Source organism: Bombina bombina, chromosome 6 (genome assembly GCF_027579735.1).
Source record: "Bombina bombina isolate aBomBom1 chromosome 6, aBomBom1.pri, whole genome shotgun sequence".
Classification (NCBI taxonomy): domain Eukaryota; kingdom Metazoa; phylum Chordata; class Amphibia; order Anura; family Bombinatoridae; genus Bombina; species Bombina bombina.
In genome coordinates this window covers 1,129,202,760-1,129,228,753 of record NC_069504.1, presented here as the reverse complement: position 1 = coordinate 1,129,228,753, position 25,994 = coordinate 1,129,202,760, and the positions used below count along the sequence as shown (strand labels likewise).

The following is a 25,994-nucleotide window of genomic DNA, read 5'->3' as shown; positions in this document are numbered from 1 at the left end:
ATATGATTGTAACTGTTGTAATGTATTTTATTTGTGTTTATATGATTGTAACTGCTGTAATGTATTTTATTTGTGTTTATATGATTGTAACTGTTGTAATGTATTTTATTTGTGTTTATATGATTGTAACTGTTGTAATGTATTTTATTTGTGTTTATATGATTGTAACCGTTGTAATGTATTTTATTTGTGTTTATATGATTGTAACTGTTGTAATGTATTTTATTTGTGTTTATATGATTGTAACTGTTGTAATGTATTTTATTTGTGTTTATATGATTGTAACTGTTGTAATGTATTTTATTTGTGTTTATATGATTGTAACTGTTGTAATGTATTTTATTTGTGTTTATATGATTGTAACTGTTGTAATGTATTTTATTTGTGTTTATATGATTGTAACTGTTGTTGTAATGTATTTTATTTGTGTTTATATGATTGTAACTGTTGTTGTAATGTATTTTATTTGTGTTTATATGATTGTAACTGTTGATGTAATGTATTTTATTTGTGTTTATATGATTGTAACTGTTGTTGTAATGTATTTTATTTGTGTTTATATGATTGTAACTGTTGTTGTAATGTATTTTATTTGTGTTTATATGATTGTAACTGTTGTTGTAATGTATTTTATTTGTGTTTATATGATTGTAACTGTTGTAATGGATTTTATTTGTGTTTATATGATTGTAACTGTTGTAATGTATTTTATTTGTGTTTATATGATTGTAACCGTTGTAATGTATTTTATTTGTGTTTATATGATTGTAACTGTTGTAATGTATTTTATTTGTGTTTATATGATTGTAACTGTTGTTGTAATGCATTTTATTTGTGTTTATATGATTGTAACTGTTGTAATGTATTTTATTTGTGTTTATATGATTGTAACTGCTGTAATGTATTTTATTTGTGTTTATATGATTGTAACTGTTGTTGTAATGTATTTTATTTGTGTTTATATGATTGTAACTGTTGTAATGTATTTTATTTGTGTTTATATGATTGTAACTGTTGTAATGTATTTTATTTGTGTTTATATGATTGTAACTGTTGTTGTAATGTATTTTATTTGTGTTTATATGATTGTAACTGTTGTTGTAATGTATTTTATTTGTGTTTATATGATTGTAACTGTTGTAATGTATTTTATTTGTGTTTATATGATTGTAACTGTTGTTGTAATGTATTTTATTTGTGTTTATATGATTGTAACTGTTGTAATGTATTTTATTTGTGTTTATATGATTGTAACTGTTGTAATGTATTTTATTTGTGTTTATATGATTGTAACTGTTGTTGTAATGTATTTTATTTGTGTTTATATGATTGTAACTGTTGTAATGTATTTTATTTGTGTTTATATGATTGTAACTGTTGTAATGTATTTTATTTGTGTTTATATGATTGTAACTGTTGTAATGTATTTTATTTGTGTTTATATGATTGTAACTGTTGTAATGTATTTTATTTGTGTTTATATGATTGTAACTGTTGTTGTAATGTATTTTATTTGTGTTTATATGATTGTAACTGTTGTTGTAATGTATTTTATTTGTGTTTATATGATTGTAACCGTTGTAATGTATTTTATTTGTGTTTATATGATTGTAACTGTTGTTGTAATGTATTTTATTTGTGTTTATATGATTGTAACTGTTGTAATGGATTTTATTTGTGTTTATATGATTGTAACTGTTGTAATGTATTTTATTTGTGTTTATATGATTGTAACTGTTGTTGTAATGGATTTTATTTGTGTTTATATGATTGTAACTGTTGTAATGTATTTTATTTGTGTTTATATGATTGTAACCGTTGTAATGTATTTTATTTGTGTTTATATGATTGTAACTGTTGTAATGTATTTTATTTGTGTTTATATGATTGTAACTGTTGTAATGTATTTTATTTGTGTTTATATGATTGTAACTGTTGTAATGTATTTTATTTGTGTTTATATGATTGTAACTGTTGTAATGTATTTTATTTGTGTTTATATGATTGTAACTGCTGTAATGTATTTTATTTGTGTTTATATGATTGTAACTGTTGTTGTAATGTATTTTATTTGTGTTTATATGATTGTAACTGTTGTTGTAATGTATTTTATTTGTGTTTATATGATTGTAACCGTTGTAATGTATTTTATTTGTGTTTATATGATTGTAACTGTTGTAATGTATTTTATTTGTGTTTATATGATTGTAACTGTTGTTGTAATGTATTTTATTTGTGTTTATATGATTGTAACTGTTGTTGTAATGTATTTTATTTGTGTTTATATGATTGTAACTGTTGTTGTAATGTATTTTATTTGTGTTTATATGATTGTAACTGTTGTTGTAATGTATTTTATTTGTGTTTATATGATTGTAACTGTTGTAATGTATTTTATTTGTGTTTATATGATTGTAACTGTTGTAATGTATTTTATTTGTGTTTATATGATTGTAACTGTTGTAATGTATTTTATTTGTGTTTATATGATTGTAACTGTTGTAATGTATTTTATTTGTGTTTATATGATTGTAACTGTTGTAATGTATTTTATTTGTGTTTATATGATTGTAACTGTTGTAATGTATTTTATTTGTGTTTATATGATTGTAACTGTTGTAATGTATTTTATTTGTGTTTATATGATTGTAACTGTTGTTGTAATGTATTTTATTTGTGTTTATATGATTGTAACTGTTGTTGTAATGTATTTTATTTGTGTTTATATGATTGTAACTGTTGTTGTAATGGATTTTATTTGTGTTTATATGATTGTAACTGTTGTTGTAATGGATTTTATTTGTGTTTATATGATTGTAACTGTTGTAATGTATTTTATTTGTGTTTATATGATTGTAACTGTTGTAATGTATTTTATTTGTGTTTATATGATTGTAACTGTTGTAATGTATTTTATTTGTGTTTATATGATTGTAACTGTTGTAATGTATTTTATTTGTGTTTATATGATTGTAACTGTTGTAATGTATTTTATTTGTGTTTATATGATTGTAACTGTTGTAATGTATTTTATTTGTGTTTATATGATTGTAACCGTTGTAATGTATTTTATTTGTGTTTATATGATTGTAACTGTTGTTGTAATGTATTTTATTTGTGTTTATATGATTGTAACTGTTGTAATGTATTTTATTTGTGTTTATATGATTGTAACTGTTGTAATGTATTTTATTTGTGTTTATATGATTGTAACCGTTGTAATGTATTTTATTTGTGTTTATATGATTGTAACTGTTGTAATGTATTTTATTTGTGTTTATATGATTGTAACTGTTGTAATGTATTTTATTTGTGTTTATATGATTGTAACTGTTGTAATGTATTTTATTTGTGTTTATATGATTGTAACCGTTGTAATGTATTTTATTTGTGTTTATATGATTGTAACCGTTGTAATGTATTTTATTTGTGTTTATATGATTGTAACCGTTGTAATGTATTTTATTTGTGTTTATATGATTGTAACCGTTGTAATGTATTTTATTTGTGTTTATATGATTGTAACTGTTGTTGTAATGTATTTTATTTGTGTTTATATGATTGTAACCGTTGTAATGTATTTTATTTGTGTTTATATGATTGTAACTGCTGTAATGTATTTTATTTGTGTTTATATGATTGTAACTGTTGTTGTAATGTATTTTATTTGTGTTTATATGATTGTAACTGTTGTAATGTATTTTATTTGTGTTTATATGATTGTAACTGTTGTAATGTATTTTATTTGTGTTTATATGATTGTAACTGTTGTAATGTATTTTATTTGTGTTTATATGATTGTAACCGTTGTAATGTATTTTATTTGTGTTTATATGATTGTAACCGTTGTAATGTATTTTATTTGTGTTTATATGATTGTAACCGTTGTAATGTATTTTATTTGTGTTTATATGATTGTAACTGTTGTAATGTATTTTATTTGTGTTTATATGATTGTAACCGTTGTAATGTATTTTATTTGTGTTTATATGATTGTAACCGTTGTAATGTATTTTATTTGTGTTTATATGATTGTAACCGTTGTAATGTATTTTATTTGTGTTTATATGATTGTAACTGTTGTAATGTATTTTATTTGTGTTTATATGATTGTAACTGTTGTAATGTATTTTATTTGTGTTTATATGATTGTAACTGTTGTAATGTATTTTATTTGTGTTTATATGATTGTAACTGTTGTAATGTATTTTATTTGTGTTTATATGATTGTAACTGTTGTAATGTATTTTATTTGTGTTTATATGATTGTAACCATTGTAATGTATTTTATTTGTGTTTATATGATTGTAACTGTTGTAATGGATTTTATTTGTGTTTATATGATTGTAACCATTGTAATGGATTTTATTTGTGTTTATATGATTGTAACTGTTGTAATGGATTTTATTTGTGTTTATATGATTGTAACTGTTGTAATGTATTTTATTTGTGTTTATATGATTGTAACTGTTGTAATGTATTTTATTTGTGTTTATATGATTGTAACTGTTGTTGTAATGTATTTTATTTGTGTTTATATGATTGTAACTGTTGTAATGGATTTTATTTGTGTTTATATGATTGTAACCATTGTAATGTATTTTATTTGTGTTTATATGATTGTAACTGTTGTAATGTATTTTATTTGTGTTTATATGATTTTAACTGTTGTAATGTATTTTATTTGTGTTTATATGATTGTAACCGTTGTAATGTATTTTATTTGTGTTTATATTATTGTAACTGTTGTTGTAATGTATTTTATTTGTGTTTATATGATTGTAACTGTTGTTGTAATGTATTTTATTTGTGTTTATATGATTGTAACCATTGTAATGTATTTTATTTGTGTTTATATGATTGTAACTGTTGTAATGTATTTTATTTGTGTTTATATGATTGTAACTGTTGTAATGTATTTTATTTGTGTTTATATGATTGTAACTGTTGTAATGTATTTTATTTGTGTTTATATGATTGTAACTGTTGTTGTAATGGATTTTATTTGTGTTTATATGATTGTAACTGTTGTAATGGATTTTATTTGTGTTTATATGATTGTAACTGTTGTAATGTATTTTATTTGTGTTTATATGATTGTAACCGTTGTAATGTATTTTATTTGTGTTTATATGATTGTAACCGTTGTAATGTATTTTATTTGTGTTTATATGATTGTAACCGTTGTAATGTATTTTATTTGTGTTTATATGATTGTAACCGTTGTAATGTATTTTATTTGTGTTTATATGATTGTAACTGTTGTTGTAATGTATTTTATTTGTGTTTATATGATTGTAACTGTTGTTGTAATGTATTTTATTTGTGTTTATATGATTGTAACCGTTGTAATGTATTTTATTTGTGTTTATATGATTGTAACTGCTGTAATGTATTTTATTTGTGTTTATATGATTGTAACTGTTGTTGTAATGTATTTTATTTGTGTTTATATGATTGTAACTGTTGTAATGTATTTTATTTGTGTTTATATGATTGTAACTGTTATAATTATTTGTGTTTATATGATTGTAACTGTTGTAATGTATTTTATTTGTGTTTATATGATTGTAACCGTTGTAATGTATTTTATTTGTGTTTATATGATTGTAACTGTTGTAATGTATTTTATTTGTGTTTATATGATTGTAACCGTTGTAATGTATTTTATTTGTGTTTATATGATTGTAACTGTTGTAATGTATTTTATTTGTGTTTATATGATTGTAACCGTTGTAATGTATTTTATTTGTGTTTATATGATTGTAACCGTTGTAATGTATTTTATTTGTGTTTATATGATTGTAACCGTTGTAATGTATTTTATTTGTGTTTATATGATTGTAACTGTTGTAATGTATTTTATTTGTGTTTATATGATTGTAACTGTTGTAATGTATTTTATTTGTGTTTATATGATTGTAACTGTTGTAATGTATTTTATTTGTGTTTATATGATTGTAACTGTTGTAATGTATTTTATTTGTGTTTATATGATTGTAACTGTTGTAATGTATTTTATTTGTGTTTATATGATTGTAACCGTTGTAATGTATTTTATTTGTGTTTATATGATTGTAACCATTGTAATGTATTTTATTTGTGTTTATATGATTGTAACTGTTGTAATGGATTTTATTTGTGTTTATATGATTGTAACCATTGTAATGTATTTTATTTGTGTTTATATGATTGTAACTGTTGTAATGGATTTTATTTGTGTTTATATGATTGTAACTGTTGTAATGTATTTTATTTGTGTTTATATGATTGTAACTGTTGTAATGTATTTTATTTGTGTTTATATGATTGTAACTGTTGTTGTAATGTATTTTATTTGTGTTTATATGATTGTAACTGTTGTAATGTATTTTATTTGTGTTTATATGATTGTAACCATTGTAATGTATTTTATTTGTGTTTATATGATTGTAACTGTTGTAATGTATTTTATTTGTGTTTATATGATTTTAACTGTTGTAATGTATTTTATTTGTGTTTATATGATTGTAACCGTTGTAATGTATTTTATTTGTGTTTATATGATTGTAACTGTTGTTGTAATGTATTTTATTTGTGTTTATATGATTGTAACTGTTGTTGTAATGTATTTTATTTGTGTTTATATGATTGTAACCATTGTAATGTATTTTATTTGTGTTTATATGATTGTAACTGTTGTAATGTATTTTATTTGTGTTTATATGATTGTAACTGTTGTAATGTATTTTATTTGTGTTTATATGATTGTAACTGTTGTAATGTATTTTATTTGTGTTTATATGATTGTAACTGTTGTTGTAATGGATTTTATTTGTGTTTATATGATTGTAACTGTTGTAATGGATTTTATTTGTGTTTATATGATTGTAACTGTTGTAATGTATTTTATTTGTGTTTATATGATTGTAACTGTTGTTGTAATGTATTTTATTTGTGTTTATATGATTGTAACTGTTGTAATGTATTTTATTTGTGTTTATATGATTGTAACCGTTGTAATGTATTTTATTTGTGTTTATATGATTGTAACTGTTGTAATGTATTTCATTTGTGTTTATATGATTGTAACTGTTGTTGTAATGTATTTTATTTGTGTTTATATGATTGTAACTGTTGTTGTAATGTATTTTATTTGTGTTTATATGATTGTAACTGTTGTTGTAATGTATTTTATTTGTGTTTATATGATTGTAACTGTTGTTGTAATGTATTTTATTTGTGTTTATATGATTGTAACTGTTGTTGTAATGTATTTTATTTGTGTTTATATGATTGTAACTGTTGTAATGTATTTTATTTGTGTTTATATGATTGTAACTGTTGTTGTAATGTATTTTATTTGTGTTTATATGATTGTAACTGTTGTAATGTATTTTATTTGTGTTTATATGATTGTAACTGTTGTAATGTATTTCATTTGTGTTTATATGATTGTAACTGTTGTAATGTATTTTATTTGTGTTTATATGATTGTAACTGTTGTAATGTATTTTATTTGTGTTTATATGATTGTAACTGTTGTTGTAATGTATTTTATTTGTGTTTATATGATTGTAACTGTTGTTGTAATGTATTTTATTTGTGTTTATATGATTGTAACTGTTGTAATGTATTTTATTTGTGTTTATATGATTGTAACTGTTGTTGTAATGTATTTTATTTGTGTTTATATGATTGTAACTGTTGTAATGTATTTTATTTGTGTTTATATGATTGTAACCGTTGTAATGTATTTTATTTGTGTTTATATGATTGTAACTGTTGTAATGTATTTCATTTGTGTTTATATGATTGTAACTGTTGTAATGTATTTTATTTGTGTTTATATGATTGTAACTGTTGTAATGTATTTTATTTGTGTTTATATGATTGTAACTGTTGTTGTAATGTATTTTATTTGTGTTTATATGATTGTAACTGTTGTAATGTATTTTATTTGTGTTTATATGATTGTAACTGTTGTAATGTATTTCATTTGTGTTTATATGATTGTAACTGTTGTAATGTATTTTATTTGTGTTTATATGATTGTAACTGTTGTAATGTATTTTATTTGTGTTTATATGATTGTAACTGTTGTTGTAATGTATTTTATTTGTGTTTATATGATTGTAACCGTTGTAATGTATTTTATTTGTGTTTATATGATTGTAACTGTTGTTGTAATGTATTTTATTTGTGTTTATATGATTGTAACTGTTGTTGTAATGTATTTTATTTGTGTTTATATGATTGTAACCATTGTAATGTATTTTATTTGTGTTTATATGATTGTAACTGTTGTTGTAATGTATTTTATTTGTGTTTATATGATTGTAACTGTTGTAATGTATTTTATTTGTGTTTATATGATTGTAACTGTTGTTGTAATGTATTTTATTTGTGTTTATATGATTGTAACTGTTGTTGTAATGTATTTTATTTGTGTTTATATGATTGTAACTGTTGTAATGTATTTTATTTGTGTTTATATGATTGTAACTGTTGTTGTAATGTATTTTATTTGTGTTTATATGATTGTAACTGTTGTAATGTATTTTATTTGTGTTTATATGATTGTAACTGTTGTAATGTATTTTATTTGTGTTTATATGATTGTAACTGTTGTAATGTATTTTATTTGTGTTTATATGATTGTAACTGTTGTAATGTATTTTATTTGTGTTTATATGATTGTAACTGTTGTAATGTATTTTATTTGTGTTTATATGATTGTAACTGTTGTTGTAATGTATTTTATTTGTGTTTATATGATTGTAACTGTTGTAATGTATTTTATTTGTGTTTATATGATTGTAACTGTTGTTGTAATGGATTTTATTTGTGTTTATATGATTGTAACTGTTGTTGTAATGTATTTTATTTGTGTTTATATGATTGTAACTGTTGTAATGTATTTTATTTGTGTTTATATGATTGTAACTGTTGTTGTAATGGATTTTATTTGTGTTTATATGATTGTAACTGTTGTTGTAATGTATTTTATTTGTGTTTATATGATTGTAACCGTTGTAATGTATTTTATTTGTGTTTATATGATTGTAACTGTTGTAATGTATTTTATTTGTGTTTATATGATTGTAACTGTTGTTGTAATGTATTTTATTTGTGTTTATATGATTGTAACTGTTGTAATGTATTTTATTTGTGTTTATATGATTGTAACTGTTGTAATGTATTTTATTTGTGTTTATATGATTGTAACTGTTGTAATGTATTTTATTTGTGTTTATATGATTGTAACTGTTGTAATGTATTTTATTTGTGTTTATATGATTGTAACTGTTGTAATGTATTTTATTTGTGTTTATATGATTGTAACTGTTGTAATGTATTTTATTTGTGTTTATATGATTGTAACTGTTGTTGTAATGGATTTTATTTGTGTTTATATGATTGTAACTGTTGTTGTAATGTATTTTATTTGTGTTTATATGATTGTAACTGTTGTAATGTATTTTATTTGTGTTTATATGATTGTAACTGTTGTTGTAATGTATTTTATTTGTGTTTATATGATTGTAACTGTTGTAATGTATTTTATTTGTGTTTATATGATTGTAACTGTTGTAATGTATTTTATTTGTGTTTATATGATTGTAACTGTTGTTGTAATGTATTTTATTTGTGTTTATATGATTGTAACTGTTGTAATGTATTTTATTTGTGTTTATATGATTGTAACTGTTGTTGTAATGTATTTTATTTGTGTTTATATGATTGTAACTGTTGTAATGTATTTTATTTGTGTTTATATGATTGCAACTGTTGTAATGTATTTTATTTGTGTTTATATGATTGTAACTGTTGTAATGTATTTTATTTGTGTTTATATGATTGTAACTGTTGTTGTAATGTATTTTATTTGTGTTTATATGATTGTAACTGTTGTAATGGATTTTATTTGTGTTTATATGATTGTAACTGTTGTAATGTATTTTATTTGTGTTTATATGATTGTAACTGTTGTTGTAATGGATTTTATTTGTGTTTATATGATTGTAACTGTTGTAATGTATTTTATTTGTGTTTATATGATTGTAACCGTTGTAATGTATTTTATTTGTGTTTATATGATTGTAACTGTTGTAATGTATTTTATTTGTGTTTATATGATTGTAACTGTTGTAATGTATTTTATTTGTGTTTATATGATTGTAACTGTTGTAATGTATTTTATTTGTGTTTATATGATTGTAACTGTTGTAATGTATTTTATTTGTGTTTATATGATTGTAACTGCTGTAATGTATTTTATTTGTGTTTATATGATTGTAACTGTTGTTGTAATGTATTTTATTTGTGTTTATATGATTGTAACTGTTGTTGTAATGTATTTTATTTGTGTTTATATGATTGTAACCGTTGTAATGTATTTTATTTGTGTTTATATGATTGTAACTGTTGTAATGTATTTTATTTGTGTTTATATGATTGTAACTGTTGTTGTAATGTATTTTATTTGTGTTTATATGATTGTAACTGTTGTTGTAATGTATTTTATTTGTGTTTATATGATTGTAACTGTTGTTGTAATGTATTTTATTTGTGTTTATATGATTGTAACTGTTGTTGTAATGTATTTTATTTGTGTTTATATGATTGTAACTGTTGTAATGTATTTTATTTGTGTTTATATGATTGTAACTGTTGTAATGTATTTTATTTGTGTTTATATGATTGTAACTGTTGTAATGTATTTTATTTGTGTTTATATGATTGTAACTGTTGTAATGTATTTTATTTGTGTTTATATGATTGTAACTGTTGTAATGTATTTTATTTGTGTTTATATGATTGTAACTGTTGTAATGTATTTTATTTGTGTTTATATGATTGTAACTGTTGTAATGTATTTTATTTGTGTTTATATGATTGTAACTGTTGTTGTAATGTATTTTATTTGTGTTTATATGATTGTAACTGTTGTTGTAATGTATTTTATTTGTGTTTATATGATTGTAACTGTTGTTGTAATGGATTTTATTTGTGTTTATATGATTGTAACTGTTGTTGTAATGGATTTTATTTGTGTTTATATGATTGTAACTGTTGTAATGTATTTTATTTGTGTTTATATGATTGTAACTGTTGTAATGTATTTTATTTGTGTTTATATGATTGTAACTGTTGTAATGTATTTTATTTGTGTTTATATGATTGTAACTGCTGTAATGTATTTTATTTGTGTTTATATGATTGTAACTGTTGTAATGTATTTTATTTGTGTTTATATGATTGTAACTGTTGTAATGTATTTTATTTGTGTTTATATGATTGTAACCGTTGTAATGTATTTTATTTGTGTTTATATGATTGTAACTGTTGTTGTAATGTATTTTATTTGTGTTTATATGATTGTAACTGTTGTAATGTATTTTATTTGTGTTTATATGATTGTAACTGTTGTAATGTATTTTATTTGTGTTTATATGATTGTAACCGTTGTAATGTATTTTATTTGTGTTTATATGATTGTAACTGTTGTAATGTATTTTATTTGTGTTTATATGATTGTAACTGTTGTAATGTATTTTATTTGTGTTTATATGATTGTAACTGTTGTAATGTATTTTATTTGTGTTTATATGATTGTAACCGTTGTAATGTATTTTATTTGTGTTTATATGATTGTAACCGTTGTAATGTATTTTATTTGTGTTTATATGATTGTAACCGTTGTAATGTATTTTATTTGTGTTTATATGATTGTAACCGTTGTAATGTATTTTATTTGTGTTTATATGATTGTAACTGTTGTTGTAATGTATTTTATTTGTGTTTATATGATTGTAACCGTTGTAATGTATTTTATTTGTGTTTATATGATTGTAACTGCTGTAATGTATTTTATTTGTGTTTATATGATTGTAACTGTTGTTGTAATGTATTTTATTTGTGTTTATATGATTGTAACTGTTGTAATGTATTTTATTTGTGTTTATATGATTGTAACTGTTGTAATGTATTTTATTTGTGTTTATATGATTGTAACTGTTGTAATGTATTTTATTTGTGTTTATATGATTGTAACCATTGTAATGTATTTTATTTGTGTTTATATGATTGTAACTGTTGTAATGTATTTTATTTGTGTTTATATGATTGTAACCGTTGTAATGTATTTTATTTGTGTTTATATGATTGTAACTGTTGTAATGTATTTTATTTGTGTTTATATGATTGTAACCGTTGTAATGTATTTTATTTGTGTTTATATGATTGTAACCGTTGTAATGTATTTTATTTGTGTTTATATGATTGTAACCGTTGTAATGTATTTTATTTGTGTTTATATGATTGTAACTGTTGTAATGTATTTTATTTGTGTTTATATGATTGTAACTGTTGTAATGTATTTTATTTGTGTTTATATGATTGTAACTGTTGTAATGTATTTTATTTGTGTTTATATGATTGTAACTGTTGTAATGTATTTTATTTGTGTTTATATGATTGTAACCGTTGTAATGTATTTTATTTGTGTTTATATGATTGTAACCGTTGTAATGTATTTTATTTGTGTTTATATGATTGTAACTGTTGTAATGGATTTTATTTGTGTTTATATGATTGTAACCATTGTAATGGATTTTATTTGTGTTTATATGATTGTAACTGTTGTAATGGATTTTATTTGTGTTTATATGATTGTAACTGTTGTAATGTATTTTATTTGTGTTTATATGATTGTAACTGTTGTAATGTATTTTATTTGTGTTTATATGATTGTAACTGTTGTTGTAATGTATTTTATTTGTGTTTATATGATTGTAACTGTTGTAATGGATTTTATTTGTGTTTATATGATTGTAACCATTGTAATGTATTTTATTTGTGTTTATATGATTGTAACTGTTGTAATGTATTTTATTTGTGTTTATATGATTTTAACTGTTGTAATGTATTTTATTTGTGTTTATATGATTGTAACCGTTGTAATGTATTTTATTTGTGTTTATATTATTGTAACTGTTGTTGTAATGTATTTTATTTGTGTTTATATGATTGTAACTGTTGTTGTAATGTATTTTATTTGTGTTTATATGATTGTAACCATTGTAATGTATTTTATTTGTGTTTATATGATTGTAACTGTTGTAATGTATTTTATTTGTGTTTATATGATTGTAACTGTTGTAATGTATTTTATTTGTGTTTATATGATTGTAACTGTTGTAATGTATTTTATTTGTGTTTATATGATTGTAACTGTTGTTGTAATGGATTTTATTTGTGTTTATATGATTGTAACTGTTGTAATGGATTTTATTTGTGTTTATATGATTGTAACTGTTGTAATGTATTTTATTTGTGTTTATATGATTGTAACCGTTGTAATGTATTTTATTTGTGTTTATATGATTGTAACCGTTGTAATGTATTTTATTTGTGTTTATATGATTGTAACCGTTGTAATGTATTTTATTTGTGTTTATATGATTGTAACCGTTGTAATGTATTTTATTTGTGTTTATATGATTGTAACTGTTGTTGTAATGTATTTTATTTGTGTTTATATGATTGTAACTGTTGTTGTAATGTATTTTATTTGTGTTTATATGATTGTAACCGTTGTAATGTATTTTATTTGTGTTTATATGATTGTAACTGCTGTAATGTATTTTATTTGTGTTTATATGATTGTAACTGTTGTTGTAATGTATTTTATTTGTGTTTATATGATTGTAACTGTTGTAATGTATTTTATTTGTGTTTATATGATTGTAACTGTTGTAATGTATTTTATTTGTGTTTATATGATTGTAACTGTTGTAATGTATTTTATTTGTGTTTATATGATTGTAACCGTTGTAATGTATTTTATTTGTGTTTATATGATTGTAACTGTTGTAATGTATTTTATTTGTGTTTATATGATTGTAACCGTTGTAATGTATTTTATTTGTGTTTATATGATTGTAACTGTTGTAATGTATTTTATTTGTGTTTATATGATTGTAACCGTTGTAATGTATTTTATTTGTGTTTATATGATTGTAACCGTTGTAATGTATTTTATTTGTGTTTATATGATTGTAACCGTTGTAATGTATTTTATTTGTGTTTATATGATTGTAACTGTTGTAATGTATTTTATTTGTGTTTATATGATTGTAACTGTTGTAATGTATTTTATTTGTGTTTATATGATTGTAACTGTTGTAATGTATTTTATTTGTGTTTATATGATTGTAACTGTTGTAATGTATTTTATTTGTGTTTATATGATTGTAACTGTTGTAATGTATTTTATTTGTGTTTATATGATTGTAACCGTTGTAATGTATTTTATTTGTGTTTATATGATTGTAACCATTGTAATGTATTTTATTTGTGTTTATATGATTGTAACTGTTGTAATGGATTTTATTTGTGTTTATATGATTGTAACCATTGTAATGTATTTTATTTGTGTTTATATGATTGTAACTGTTGTAATGGATTTTATTTGTGTTTATATGATTGTAACTGTTGTAATGTATTTTATTTGTGTTTATATGATTGTAACTGTTGTAATGTATTTTATTTGTGTTTATATGATTGTAACTGTTGTTGTAATGTATTTTATTTGTGTTTATATGATTGTAACTGTTGTAATGGATTTTATTTGTGTTTATATGATTGTAACCATTGTAATGTATTTTATTTGTGTTTATATGATTGTAACTGTTGTAATGTATTTTATTTGTGTTTATATGATTTTAACTGTTGTAATGTATTTTATTTGTGTTTATATGATTGTAACCGTTGTAATGTATTTTATTTGTGTTTATATGATTGTAACTGTTGTTGTAATGTATTTTATTTGTGTTTATATGATTGTAACTGTTGTTGTAATGTATTTTATTTGTGTTTATATGATTGTAACCATTGTAATGTATTTTATTTGTGTTTATATGATTGTAACTGTTGTAATGTATTTTATTTGTGTTTATATGATTGTAACTGTTGTAATGTATTTTATTTGTGTTTATATGATTGTAACTGTTGTAATGTATTTTATTTGTGTTTATATGATTGTAACTGTTGTTGTAATGGATTTTATTTGTGTTTATATGATTGTAACTGTTGTAATGGATTTTATTTGTGTTTATATGATTGTAACTGTTGTAATGTATTTTATTTGTGTTTATATGATTGTAACTGTTGTTGTAATGTATTTTATTTGTGTTTATATGATTGTAACTGTTGTAATGTATTTTATTTGTGTTTATATGATTGTAACCGTTGTAATGTATTTTATTTGTGTTTATATGATTGTAACTGTTGTAATGTATTTCATTTGTGTTTATATGATTGTAACTGTTGTTGTAATGTATTTTATTTGTGTTTATATGATTGTAACTGTTGTAATGTATTTTATTTGTGTTTATATGATTGTAACTGTTGTTGTAATGTATTTTATTTGTGTTTATATGATTGTAACTGTTGTAATGTATTTCATTTGTGTTTATATGATTGTAACTGTTGTAATGTATTTTATTTGTGTTTATATGATTGTAACTGTTGTAATGTATTTTATTTGTGTTTATATGATTGTAACTGTTGTTGTAATGTATTTTATTTGTGTTTATATGATTGTAACTGTTGTAATGTATTTTATTTGTGTTTATATGATTGTAACTGTTGTAATGTATTTCATTTGTGTTTATATGATTGTAACTGTTGTAATGTATTTTATTTGTGTTTATATGATTGTAACTGTTGTAATGTATTTTATTTGTGTTTATATGATTGTAACTGTTGTTGTAATGTATTTTATTTGTGTTTATATGATTGTAACTGTTGTAATGTATTTTATTTGTGTTTATATGATTGTAACTGTTGTTGTAATGTATTTTATTTGTGTTTATATGATTGTAACTGTTGTTGTAATGTATTTTATTTGTGTTTATATGATTGTAACCATTGTAATGTATTTTATTTGTGTTTATATGATTGTAACTGTTGTTGTAATGTATTTTATTTGTGTTTATATGATTGTAACTGTTGTAATGTATTTTATTTGTGTTTATATGATTGTAACTGTTGTTGTAATGTATTTTATTTGTGTTTATATGATTGTAACTGTTGTTGTAATGTATTTTATTTGTGTTTATATGATTGTAACTGTTGTAATGTATTTTATTTGTGTTTATATGATTGTAACTGTTGTTGTAATGGATTTTATTTGTGTTTATATGATTGTAACTGTTGTAATGTATTTTATTTGTGTTTATATGATTGTAACTGTTGTAATGTATTTTATTTGTGTTTATATGATTGTAACTGTTGTAATGTATTTTATTTGTGTTTATATGATTGTAACTGTTGTAATGTATTTTATTTGTGTTTATATGATTGTAACTGTTGTAATGTATTTTATTTGTGTTTATATGATTGTAACTGTTGTTGTAATGTATTTTATTTGTGTTTATATGATTGTAACTGTTGTAATGTATTTTATTTGTGTTTATATGATTGTAACTGTTGTTGTAATGGATTTTATTTGTGTTTATATGATTGTAACTGTTGTTGTAATGTATTTTATTTGTGTTTATATGATTGTAACTGTTGTAATGTATTTTATTTGTGTTTATATGATTGTAACTGTTGTTGTAATGGATTTTATTTGTGTTTATATGATTGTAACTGTTGTTGTAATGTATTTTATTTGTGTTTATATGATTGTAACCGTTGTAATGTATTTTATTTGTGTTTATATGATTGTAACTGTTGTAATGTATTTTATTTGTGTTTATATGATTGTAACTGTTGTTGTAATGTATTTTATTTGTGTTTATATGATTGTAACTGTTGTAATGTATTTTATTTGTGTTTATATGATTGTAACTGTTGTAATGTATTTTATTTGTGTTTATATGATTGTAACTGTTGTAATGTATTTTATTTGTGTTTATATGATTGTAACTGTTGTAATGTATTTTATTTGTGTTTATATGATTGTAACTGTTGTAATGTATTTTATTTGTGTTTATATGATTGTAACTGTTGTAATGTATTTTATTTGTGTTTATATGATTGTAACTGCTGTAATGTATTTTATTTGTGTTTATATGATTGTAACCGTTGTAATGTATTTTATTTGTGTTTATATGATTGTAACTGTTGTAATGTATTTTATTTGTGTTTATATGATTGTAACTGTTGTTGTAATGTATTTTATTTGTGTTTATATGATTGTAACTGTTGTAATGTATTTTATTTGTGTTTATATGATTGTAACTGTTGTAATGTATTTTATTTGTGTTTATATGATTGTAACTGTTGTTGTAATGTATTTTATTTGTGTTTATATGATTGTAACTGTTGTAATGTATTTTATTTGTGTTTATATGATTGTAACTGTTGTTGTAATGTATTTTATTTGTGTTTATATGATTGTAACTGTTGTAATGTATTTTATTTGTGTTTATATGATTGTAACTGTTGTAATGTATTTTATTTGTGTTTATATGATTGTAACTGTTGTAATGTATTTTATTTGTGTTTATATGATTGTAACTGTTGTTGTAATGTATTTTATTTGTGTTTATATGATTGTAACTGTTGTTGTAATGTATTTTATTTGTGTTTATATGATTGTAACTGTTGTAATGTATTTTATTTGTGTTTATATGATTGTAACTGTTGTAATGTATTTTATTTGTGTTTATATGATTGTAACTGTTGTAATGTATTTTATTTGTGTTTATATGATTGTAACTGTTGTAATGTATTTTATTTGTGTTTATATGATTGTAACTGTTGTTGTAATGTATTTTATTTGTGTTTATATGATTGTAACTGTTGTAATGTATTTTATTTGTGTTTATATGATTGTAACTGTTGTAATGTATTTTATTTGTGTTTATATGATTGTAACTGTTGTAATGTATTTTATTTGTGTTTATATGATTGTAACTGCTGTAATGTATTTTATTTGTGTTTATATGATTGTAACCGTTGTAATGTATTTTATTTGTGTTTATATGATTGTAACTGTTGTAATGTATTTTATTTGTGTTTATATGATTGTAACTGTTGTAATGTATTTTATTTGTGTTTATATGATTGTAACTGTTGTAATGTATTTTATTTGTGTTTATATGATTGTAACCATTGTAATGTATTTTATTTGTGTTTATATGATTGTAACTGTTGTTGTAATGTATTTTATTTGTGTTTATATGATTGTAACTGTTGTTGTAATGTATTTTATTTGTGTTTATATGATTGTAACTGTTGTAATGTATTTTATTTGTGTTTATATGATTGTAACTGTTGTAATGTATTTTATTTGTGTTTATATGATTGTAACCGTTGTAATGTATTTTATTTGTGTTTATATGATTGTAACTGTTGTAATGTATTTTATTTGTGTTTATATGATTGTAACTGTTGTAATGTATTTTATTTGTGTTTATATGATTGTAACTGTTGTAATGTATTTTATTTGTGTTTATATGATTGTAACTGTTGTAATGTATTTTATTTGTGTTTATATGATTGTAACTGTTGTAATGTATTTTATTTGTGTTTATATGATTGTAACTGTTGTAATGTATTTTATTTGTGTTTATATGATTGTAACTGTTGTAATGTATTTTATTTGTGTTTATATGATTGTAACCATTGTAATGTATTTTATTTGTGTTTATATGATTGTAACTGTTGTAATGTATTTTATTTGTGTTTATATGATTGTAACTGTTGTTGTAATGTATTTTATTTGTGTTTATATGATTGTAACTGTTGTTGTAATGTATTTTATTTGTGTTTATATGATTGTAACTGTTGTTGTAATGTATTTTATTTGTGTTTATATGATTGTAACTGTTGTTGTAATGTATTTTATTTGTGTTTATATGATTGTAACTGTTGTTGTAATGTATTTTATTTGTGTTTATATGATTGTAACTGTTGTTGTAATGTATTTTATTTGTGTTTATATGATTGTAACTGTTGTTGTAATGTATTTTATTTGTGTTTATATGATTGTAACTGTTGTTGTAATGTATTTTATTTGTGTTTATATGATTGTAACTGTTGTTGTAATGTATTTTATTGCTGTTGTAATGTATTTTATTTGTGTTTATATGATTGTAACTGTTGTTGTAATGTATTTTATTTGTGTTTATATGATTGTAACTGTTGTTGTAATGTATTTTATTTGTGTTTATATGATTGTAACTGTTGTTGTAATGTATTTTATTTGTGTTTATATGATTGTAACTGTTGTTGTAATGTATTTTATTTGTGTTTATATGATTGTAACTGTTGTTGTAATGTATTTTATTTGTGTTTATATGATTGTAACTGTTGTTGTAATGTATTTTATTTGTGTTTATATGATTGTAACCGTCGTAATGTATTTCATTTGTGTTTGTGACAATTTTTTCTTTCACAAAACAGTTAACCAGAGCTCTGAGGACACGGAAATAATTCTAGTGAAAATCGCGATTGCGCTTAAGCTATTGCATTTACCTTCAACTTATAACACAAGTGGAAAACCTGACGCGCACAAATACCCATGATATACCCTTTATCGCTTGCGTGTAACTGTTAGCACTCCACTAGTAATCTGGGGAGCACTGCATTGACCAGTAAAGAACTGACTTTCTCTGGCAGCAAATGATTTAAACCATAAAGTCCATATTACACGATATAAATCTGCTTGCTCCATAGGCATTTATCTTTTAACTCAGCACCACTTGCCCTGTTATAGCTGCTAAGGATGAATGTAACATTTATTACTGCTTCAGAGCTGGCCCTTAAAGTGACACTAAACACCTTGTAATCAGCCAAGTCTAAATGTTTTTATAACAAACTGACATCCTTTTTTACTGCAATTATGTTTATAGTCAAACTCACCCCCCATTTTCCTTATTTGGAGGAGCCAATATGAGCTTTAGCCTACAGATAATTAAGCTAACCACTTTCATAAAGTTAGTATAAAGTACATTGTTTTGCAGTTGTTATCTGATAAAAATGAATTAGTGACAGATATGTAGCAGATTTAGGTTTAAGAAGCAGCAGGTGCAATTTAAGTTTTCAATTTTCAGAGTTAAATTACATGAAAAAGGGGCAAAATAATTAAAATATATATCAAAGTTGTTTAATTATACTTAGCTAAACATTTTATAGACATATCTCAAGGTGTTTACGGTCCCTTTAAGTGACTAAGCTTCAGGGAAATATCTCTAAAACACATTTACATGTTGCCTTTTTATGATAAATGAATATTTTTCCTTCTGGTCTTCTCTGTGGGTGAATACATTGTTATTTATTTACAGTTACTTACCCTGTCCTTGTAAGAACATCTCAAAGTACATTTGCCAGGTCTCAATGGTGGGAAGGTTTGGGTTGTCCTTGTAGTAATGAAACAAGGACACTGCAGTATCTTTGGGGTTTCTAATAATGTAGATGGCCTGTAGGAGAGAAGTGTTGTTCAGTTATTTATGCAGCTGTAATAAAGTAACATCAGCTAAGATCAGACCCTTATAGATCAGCACCACGGAGAACACTTATTACACAGATCTGCTGCACCAAATGCACATGGGCTCAGCCAGTGCCAGGGGTTGTTTGCTCTCAACCTTTATTTATTACACAGATCTGCTGCACCAAATGCACATGGGCTCAGCCAGTGCCAGGGGTTGTTTGCTCTCAACCTTTATTTATTTATTACACAGATCTGCTGCACCAAATGCACATGGGCTCAGCCAGTGCCAGGGGTTGTTTTCTCTCAACCTTTATTTATTTATTACACAGATCTGCTGCACCAAATGCACATGTGCTCAGCCAGTGCCAGGGGTTGTTTGCTCTCAACCTGTATTTATTACACAGATCTGCTGCACCAAATGCACATGGGCTCAGCCAGTGCCAGGGGTTGTTTGCTCTCAACCTTTATTTATTACACAGATCTGCTGCACCAAATGCACATGGGCTCAGCCAGTGCCAGGGGTTGTTTGCTCTCAACCTGTATTTATTACACAGATAGTAAATAGTTTTTATATATTCAGCACAAATGAATCACTATATTGCAAAATATATAAATTAAGTAAAATGTAAAACTGTCTTTTGTGAGCTTATAAACTGTTGTTTTGCATCCAAGGACACACCCCTTGAAAAGCCTGTCAACTATGTTAATGTATCTTCTTTACAGCGGTCATTAAGGGACAGATACAACTGAGTTCCTAATCATGAAACAATCACTGTGCAGCATGTAGTAGAATCAGGGGTGTGCATTAACTAAACATGTTCCAGCCTCTATTGGGGACAGTGCAAATTAAATTACATTAAAAAACAGTCACAATAAATAAGTGCACAATGAAATGTGTTATGGGGAGTACAACTGAATGTTGTTTTTATGAAGCAGCAAGTTTAATGGAAGCTGTTGGTGAGATATTAGTGGTCTGTGGGTCACTAGACAGGAGCTATTTACATCTGTTAATGACTTCCTACAATGCATCTGTAATTCTTTATGTTACTGAATTCCCTTCTGTGCACTTCTCTTCCTCTTCTGTAGGTCACCTTGTGTCTGCCGGGTGATGCAGCAGCAGAAGATAAAGTACAGTGTTACAGTAAGACACTAATACTAGTACATCAGCATGTTTATTAATCTCATAAAGAGTAGACATGTGCGTTTCGATTCTTTCCGAATTGAAATTCCGCCAAATTTGTTAAATTGGGAGATTCAGATCGATTCGAATTTCCAAATTACGGTAGTACTGAATCTACCGAATAAATCCGAATTAGTTCAGATTTATTCGGTAGATTCGGATGGCCATGGATTACACTAGTATTGTACAGTATATTAGGTTATATCACTCTGCTATGGGTTACACCTAATATACAGTACATAATACTAGTCTAATACACAGCACATCCCACCTAACACATACCGAAATTCCGAATTACCGAATCGAACCAAATCCAGCCAAATTTATTTGAATCCAAAACAAATCCGAAACAAATTAAATTCGAATTGATCCGAACCGAAACAAAACAAATTTTTCGACCATGCACAAGTCTAATAAAGAGCATATAGACCACTAGTCAGTCAGCCCTGATTTACTTTATCAATATGTTTACCTGCTTTTGGGTTGTACCACTAATTCATAAAGACTTGTACTTTTGTGTATAACTGAGAGACAGCGTAAAAATAAAGTGCTCTGATTAAAAAGAGCCTGTCATTTCTAAACAAACGCTCCTGTTTCATTATCTGTTCACCCTTCAAGTGGGTTAAATACATAGGTAAAGTTGCACACCTGGAGCTGCCTTGTGATCTGAGCGGTCATTGTTTGATATGTACATAGACTCACTAGCTCAGGAGCACTCAGGAGCAGCAACACATCATACCAGGGTACTTTAATTATGACACTTGATTAAATAAAATATGCTTTAATAATTTTATGGTAACATTATAATGCCCTGTTAAAGGAACACAAAAAAAACAAAAAATGAATGCTCCATTAGAGCAGTTTTGTCACTAGTGTCCCCTGAGTTGTACAGTTTACTTTCTGTGAGTGGCACAGGGTCACTAAATTACCTATACATGTAACAGTTATTATGTTTAGCTTGCCCCTTTAAAACTAGAAACCTTTTACATTACTGGAATCAGTGGCTTTACAGAACTGTTTATTTTATGATGTTTTTATAGTTTCCTTTAATAAATGTGTGTAGTTTACTTATTATGGGCTAGATTACAAGTGGAGCACTCATTTATCTAAATGGACAAATTTGCCTGTTTACAGGCACACGATAATTAACCAGCCATTACAAGTGGCTGGTTATTGCTACCGCAAACTCGAGGGAGCAATTTGAACTCCGAAAATTATCCAGAGATCAGATCTCTGGTTAAATTAAAAAATGTCCTCCAATTGCCCCCTAAATAAAGAATATTCTTCCTATTTATTATTAAAATGTTGTAGTTTTTTCAATATAACTGCCGGAAGCAGTTATAAGGGATTAAAGTGTGCCGATGTGGGGTGTAAGAAAAAAAAATGGCACTGTACATTGCAGTCTATTAGGACTATGTTATTCCTGTAAATATATATGTATATGCTTATATACATATATATTTATGTGTATATGTATATATTCATATATATTTATGTGTTAATATGTGTATATGCTTATATACATATATATTTATGTGTTACTATGTGTATATACATATATATTTATGTGTTATTATGTGTATATACATATATATTTATGTGTTACTGTGTGTATATACATATATATTTATGTGTTACTGTGTGTATATATACATATATATTTATGTGTTACTATGTGTATATACATATATATTTATGTGTTACTATGTGTATATACATATATATTTATGTGTTACTATGTGTATATACATATATATTTATGTGTTACTATGTGTATATACATATATATTTATGTGTTACTATGTGTATATACATATATATTTATGTGTTACTATGTGTATATACATATATATTTATGTGTTACTATGTGTATATACATATATATTTATGTGTTACTATGTGTATATACATATATATTTATGTGTTACTATGTGTATATACATATATATTTATGTGTTACTATGTATATACATATATATTTATGTGTTACTATGTGTATATACATATATATTTATGTGTTATTATGTGTATATACATATATATTTATGTGTTACTATGTGTATATACATATATATTTATGTGTTACTATGTGTATATACATATATATTTATGTGTTATTATGTGTATATACATATATATTTATGTGTTATTATGTGTATATACATATATATTTATGTGTTACTATGTGTATATACATATATATTTATGTGTTACTATGTGTATATTCATATATATTTAAAATTTGCTGCACATTGCTGCATGACTAAGCCCCTTCCCTGTGCTAGGTTCTCGGCCGTGTCTATCGGCATCAGAACGAGGCTCCCATTGGAGCCTATGAAAGCACGCTATCATGAACACAAAGATTCACTGCAATGCAAACACATGCGTTGGTATTATGAGTGGAGCACAAATATCGAGCTTGCGAAAGCACAATTTTGTGCTCCACTCGTAATCTGGACCTATATATGTTATAAACTATATTTGTGATAAACAGTTTTATTTAAAAGCCAGACGCTACTTCCAACAATACCCTTGACTTACCTTGCTTTTCTTAACTTTAAAATCGGTTGGTATCATCTCATAGTTTAAATGTGTTGGGATAATTCTCTTGGATGTGATATTTTTTAATTCTTCAAGTTTTGCTGTGTCTCCAAACTCAATAGGCGAAGTCAGAGCTACTTTACAGGGGTATAAATGCTTCATGATTTCTGCAAGCCAGTGCGTTCCTGGTGAGACATACAGAGTGTTACAGCCATACAGAAGCCAACAAATAACTACATTCTAATACAGACTATCATTTATCACTTATATAGCTTATAAGAGAGAACATATGATACATTTTGTTACATTCTTTAGTAACAAAGCAGTGAAAGGCAATTTACCAGACTTTGGATAAGACACCAGAAGTAAATCATCTTCTCGAGCCTGAAAAGTGTTTAAAGAATTTAAAAGATCCGAAGATGATCTTGTTGTGAAAGGAATTCCATTATAAATATGAATGAGGGCAGAGTGGGCAGGGTGGGCAGAATGGGCAGACATTGTTAGACTTGTGCAGATGGTCCTGACGGATGCTTTGTTGAGATGCAGCAGCACTTGGGATGGAACGGGCCTGAATTTATAGGAAGCCCAGTGCTTATCTTGCTATGACGTTGCACAAATGTAACAAACCTAATCAACATCTTTATGGAGTTTTATGACTCAGCTGATTACAAATATTATTGATTGCTCAATGCAACACAACCTGCTAATTTCTATTGTTATTTTGTGTATTGTTGCAAGTGATAAAATGCTTTAGTTACATAACGTAAATACATTAGAAACTCACTGAACCACAAATATCCTTCATATCTTGCACATGTAATATCACTAATTGCTTATCAGAATTCTAAGAATTTCACTTTCAGTTGAACTAGTCTGATAATGAGGGAAGAAATCATTAGAATCGGTGTAAAATAAGGAACCTGACTTTATACATTAGGTATTAAATCATATTTTGCTGCATCATGCTTAACTTTGTACTTCTATATCCAAAGCTTTACTTTTTTGCTTTTATTTTAACCATTTAATGTCTGAGCTACAAAGGCCATGTTTATACATGTAAATATAATATCACACACATGTCAGAGGTCCATAATTACCATAAGATACCCCCATATTTTGTACATAGTGCTCAGTTAAAACAATTTATAATGAATACCATAATGAATGTATCATTAACCTGTTCCTATGGGCACTGAAGTGTATCTCTGACCCTCGCTACACATAACTCACTACTTGTAATATGACTGATGTCAGCACACACACACACAGCACTAACATTCTCTGATTATCTTTATCCACTGACTTGTAATATCAGATTGTGCGCTATTCTCAATAGTTCTCCGCTTGTAATATAGGTCATATTTAGATACATATATATTTATGTGTTAATATGTGTATATACACATAGATATTTAGTAACTCTTCCATGTGTGCCCCAAGATTAGGGGAGAGAGGAATATAGATTCCGTTATTCACACTTATTCACTATATTGTACACTGTATTGCTAGTAGTGAAATAACTAGCATCAAATTATTTAAACAGGTCACATGGATTATTTGCAATTACAAAATATGTCAATAAGCATAGATGATATTGTAATGATTTGGTTTATATGATTTATTACAAACGTTTTCTTTTTTACAGAAATGAATACAAAAATAATTAAATTGGAATTAGCAGATTCCAATGTTTATCTAAATATTTAAATTGATTAAACTTTTCACACCGGTATAATTTATAATAATAATAATAATAATAATAATAATAATAATAATAATTGTTACACCCGTGCCCAGATTTGATCCTGGATCTCCTAGTTCTGCTGTCTTGTGGTTTTCCCTTCT

General features: G+C 24.6%; 1 protein-coding gene across 1 annotated transcript in view; it reads right to left on the bottom strand.

The window, feature by feature from the left end:
- LOC128664920 (sulfotransferase 6B1-like) overlaps window positions 1-24,647 on the bottom strand; it is a 35,486-nt gene extending 10,839 nt beyond the window's left edge. Inside the window, exons 1-3 of the mRNA XM_053719711.1 lie at window positions 24,491-24,647; window positions 24,150-24,334; window positions 20,291-20,417 (exon numbers count right to left, since the gene is read on the bottom strand). Coding sequence (XP_053575686.1) covers window positions 20,291-20,417; window positions 24,150-24,334; window positions 24,491-24,647 — 469 coding nt within the window. The remainder of the gene's footprint in view (window positions 1-20,290; window positions 20,418-24,149; window positions 24,335-24,490) is intronic.
- Between the last annotated feature and the right edge of the window lie 1,347 nt (window positions 24,648-25,994).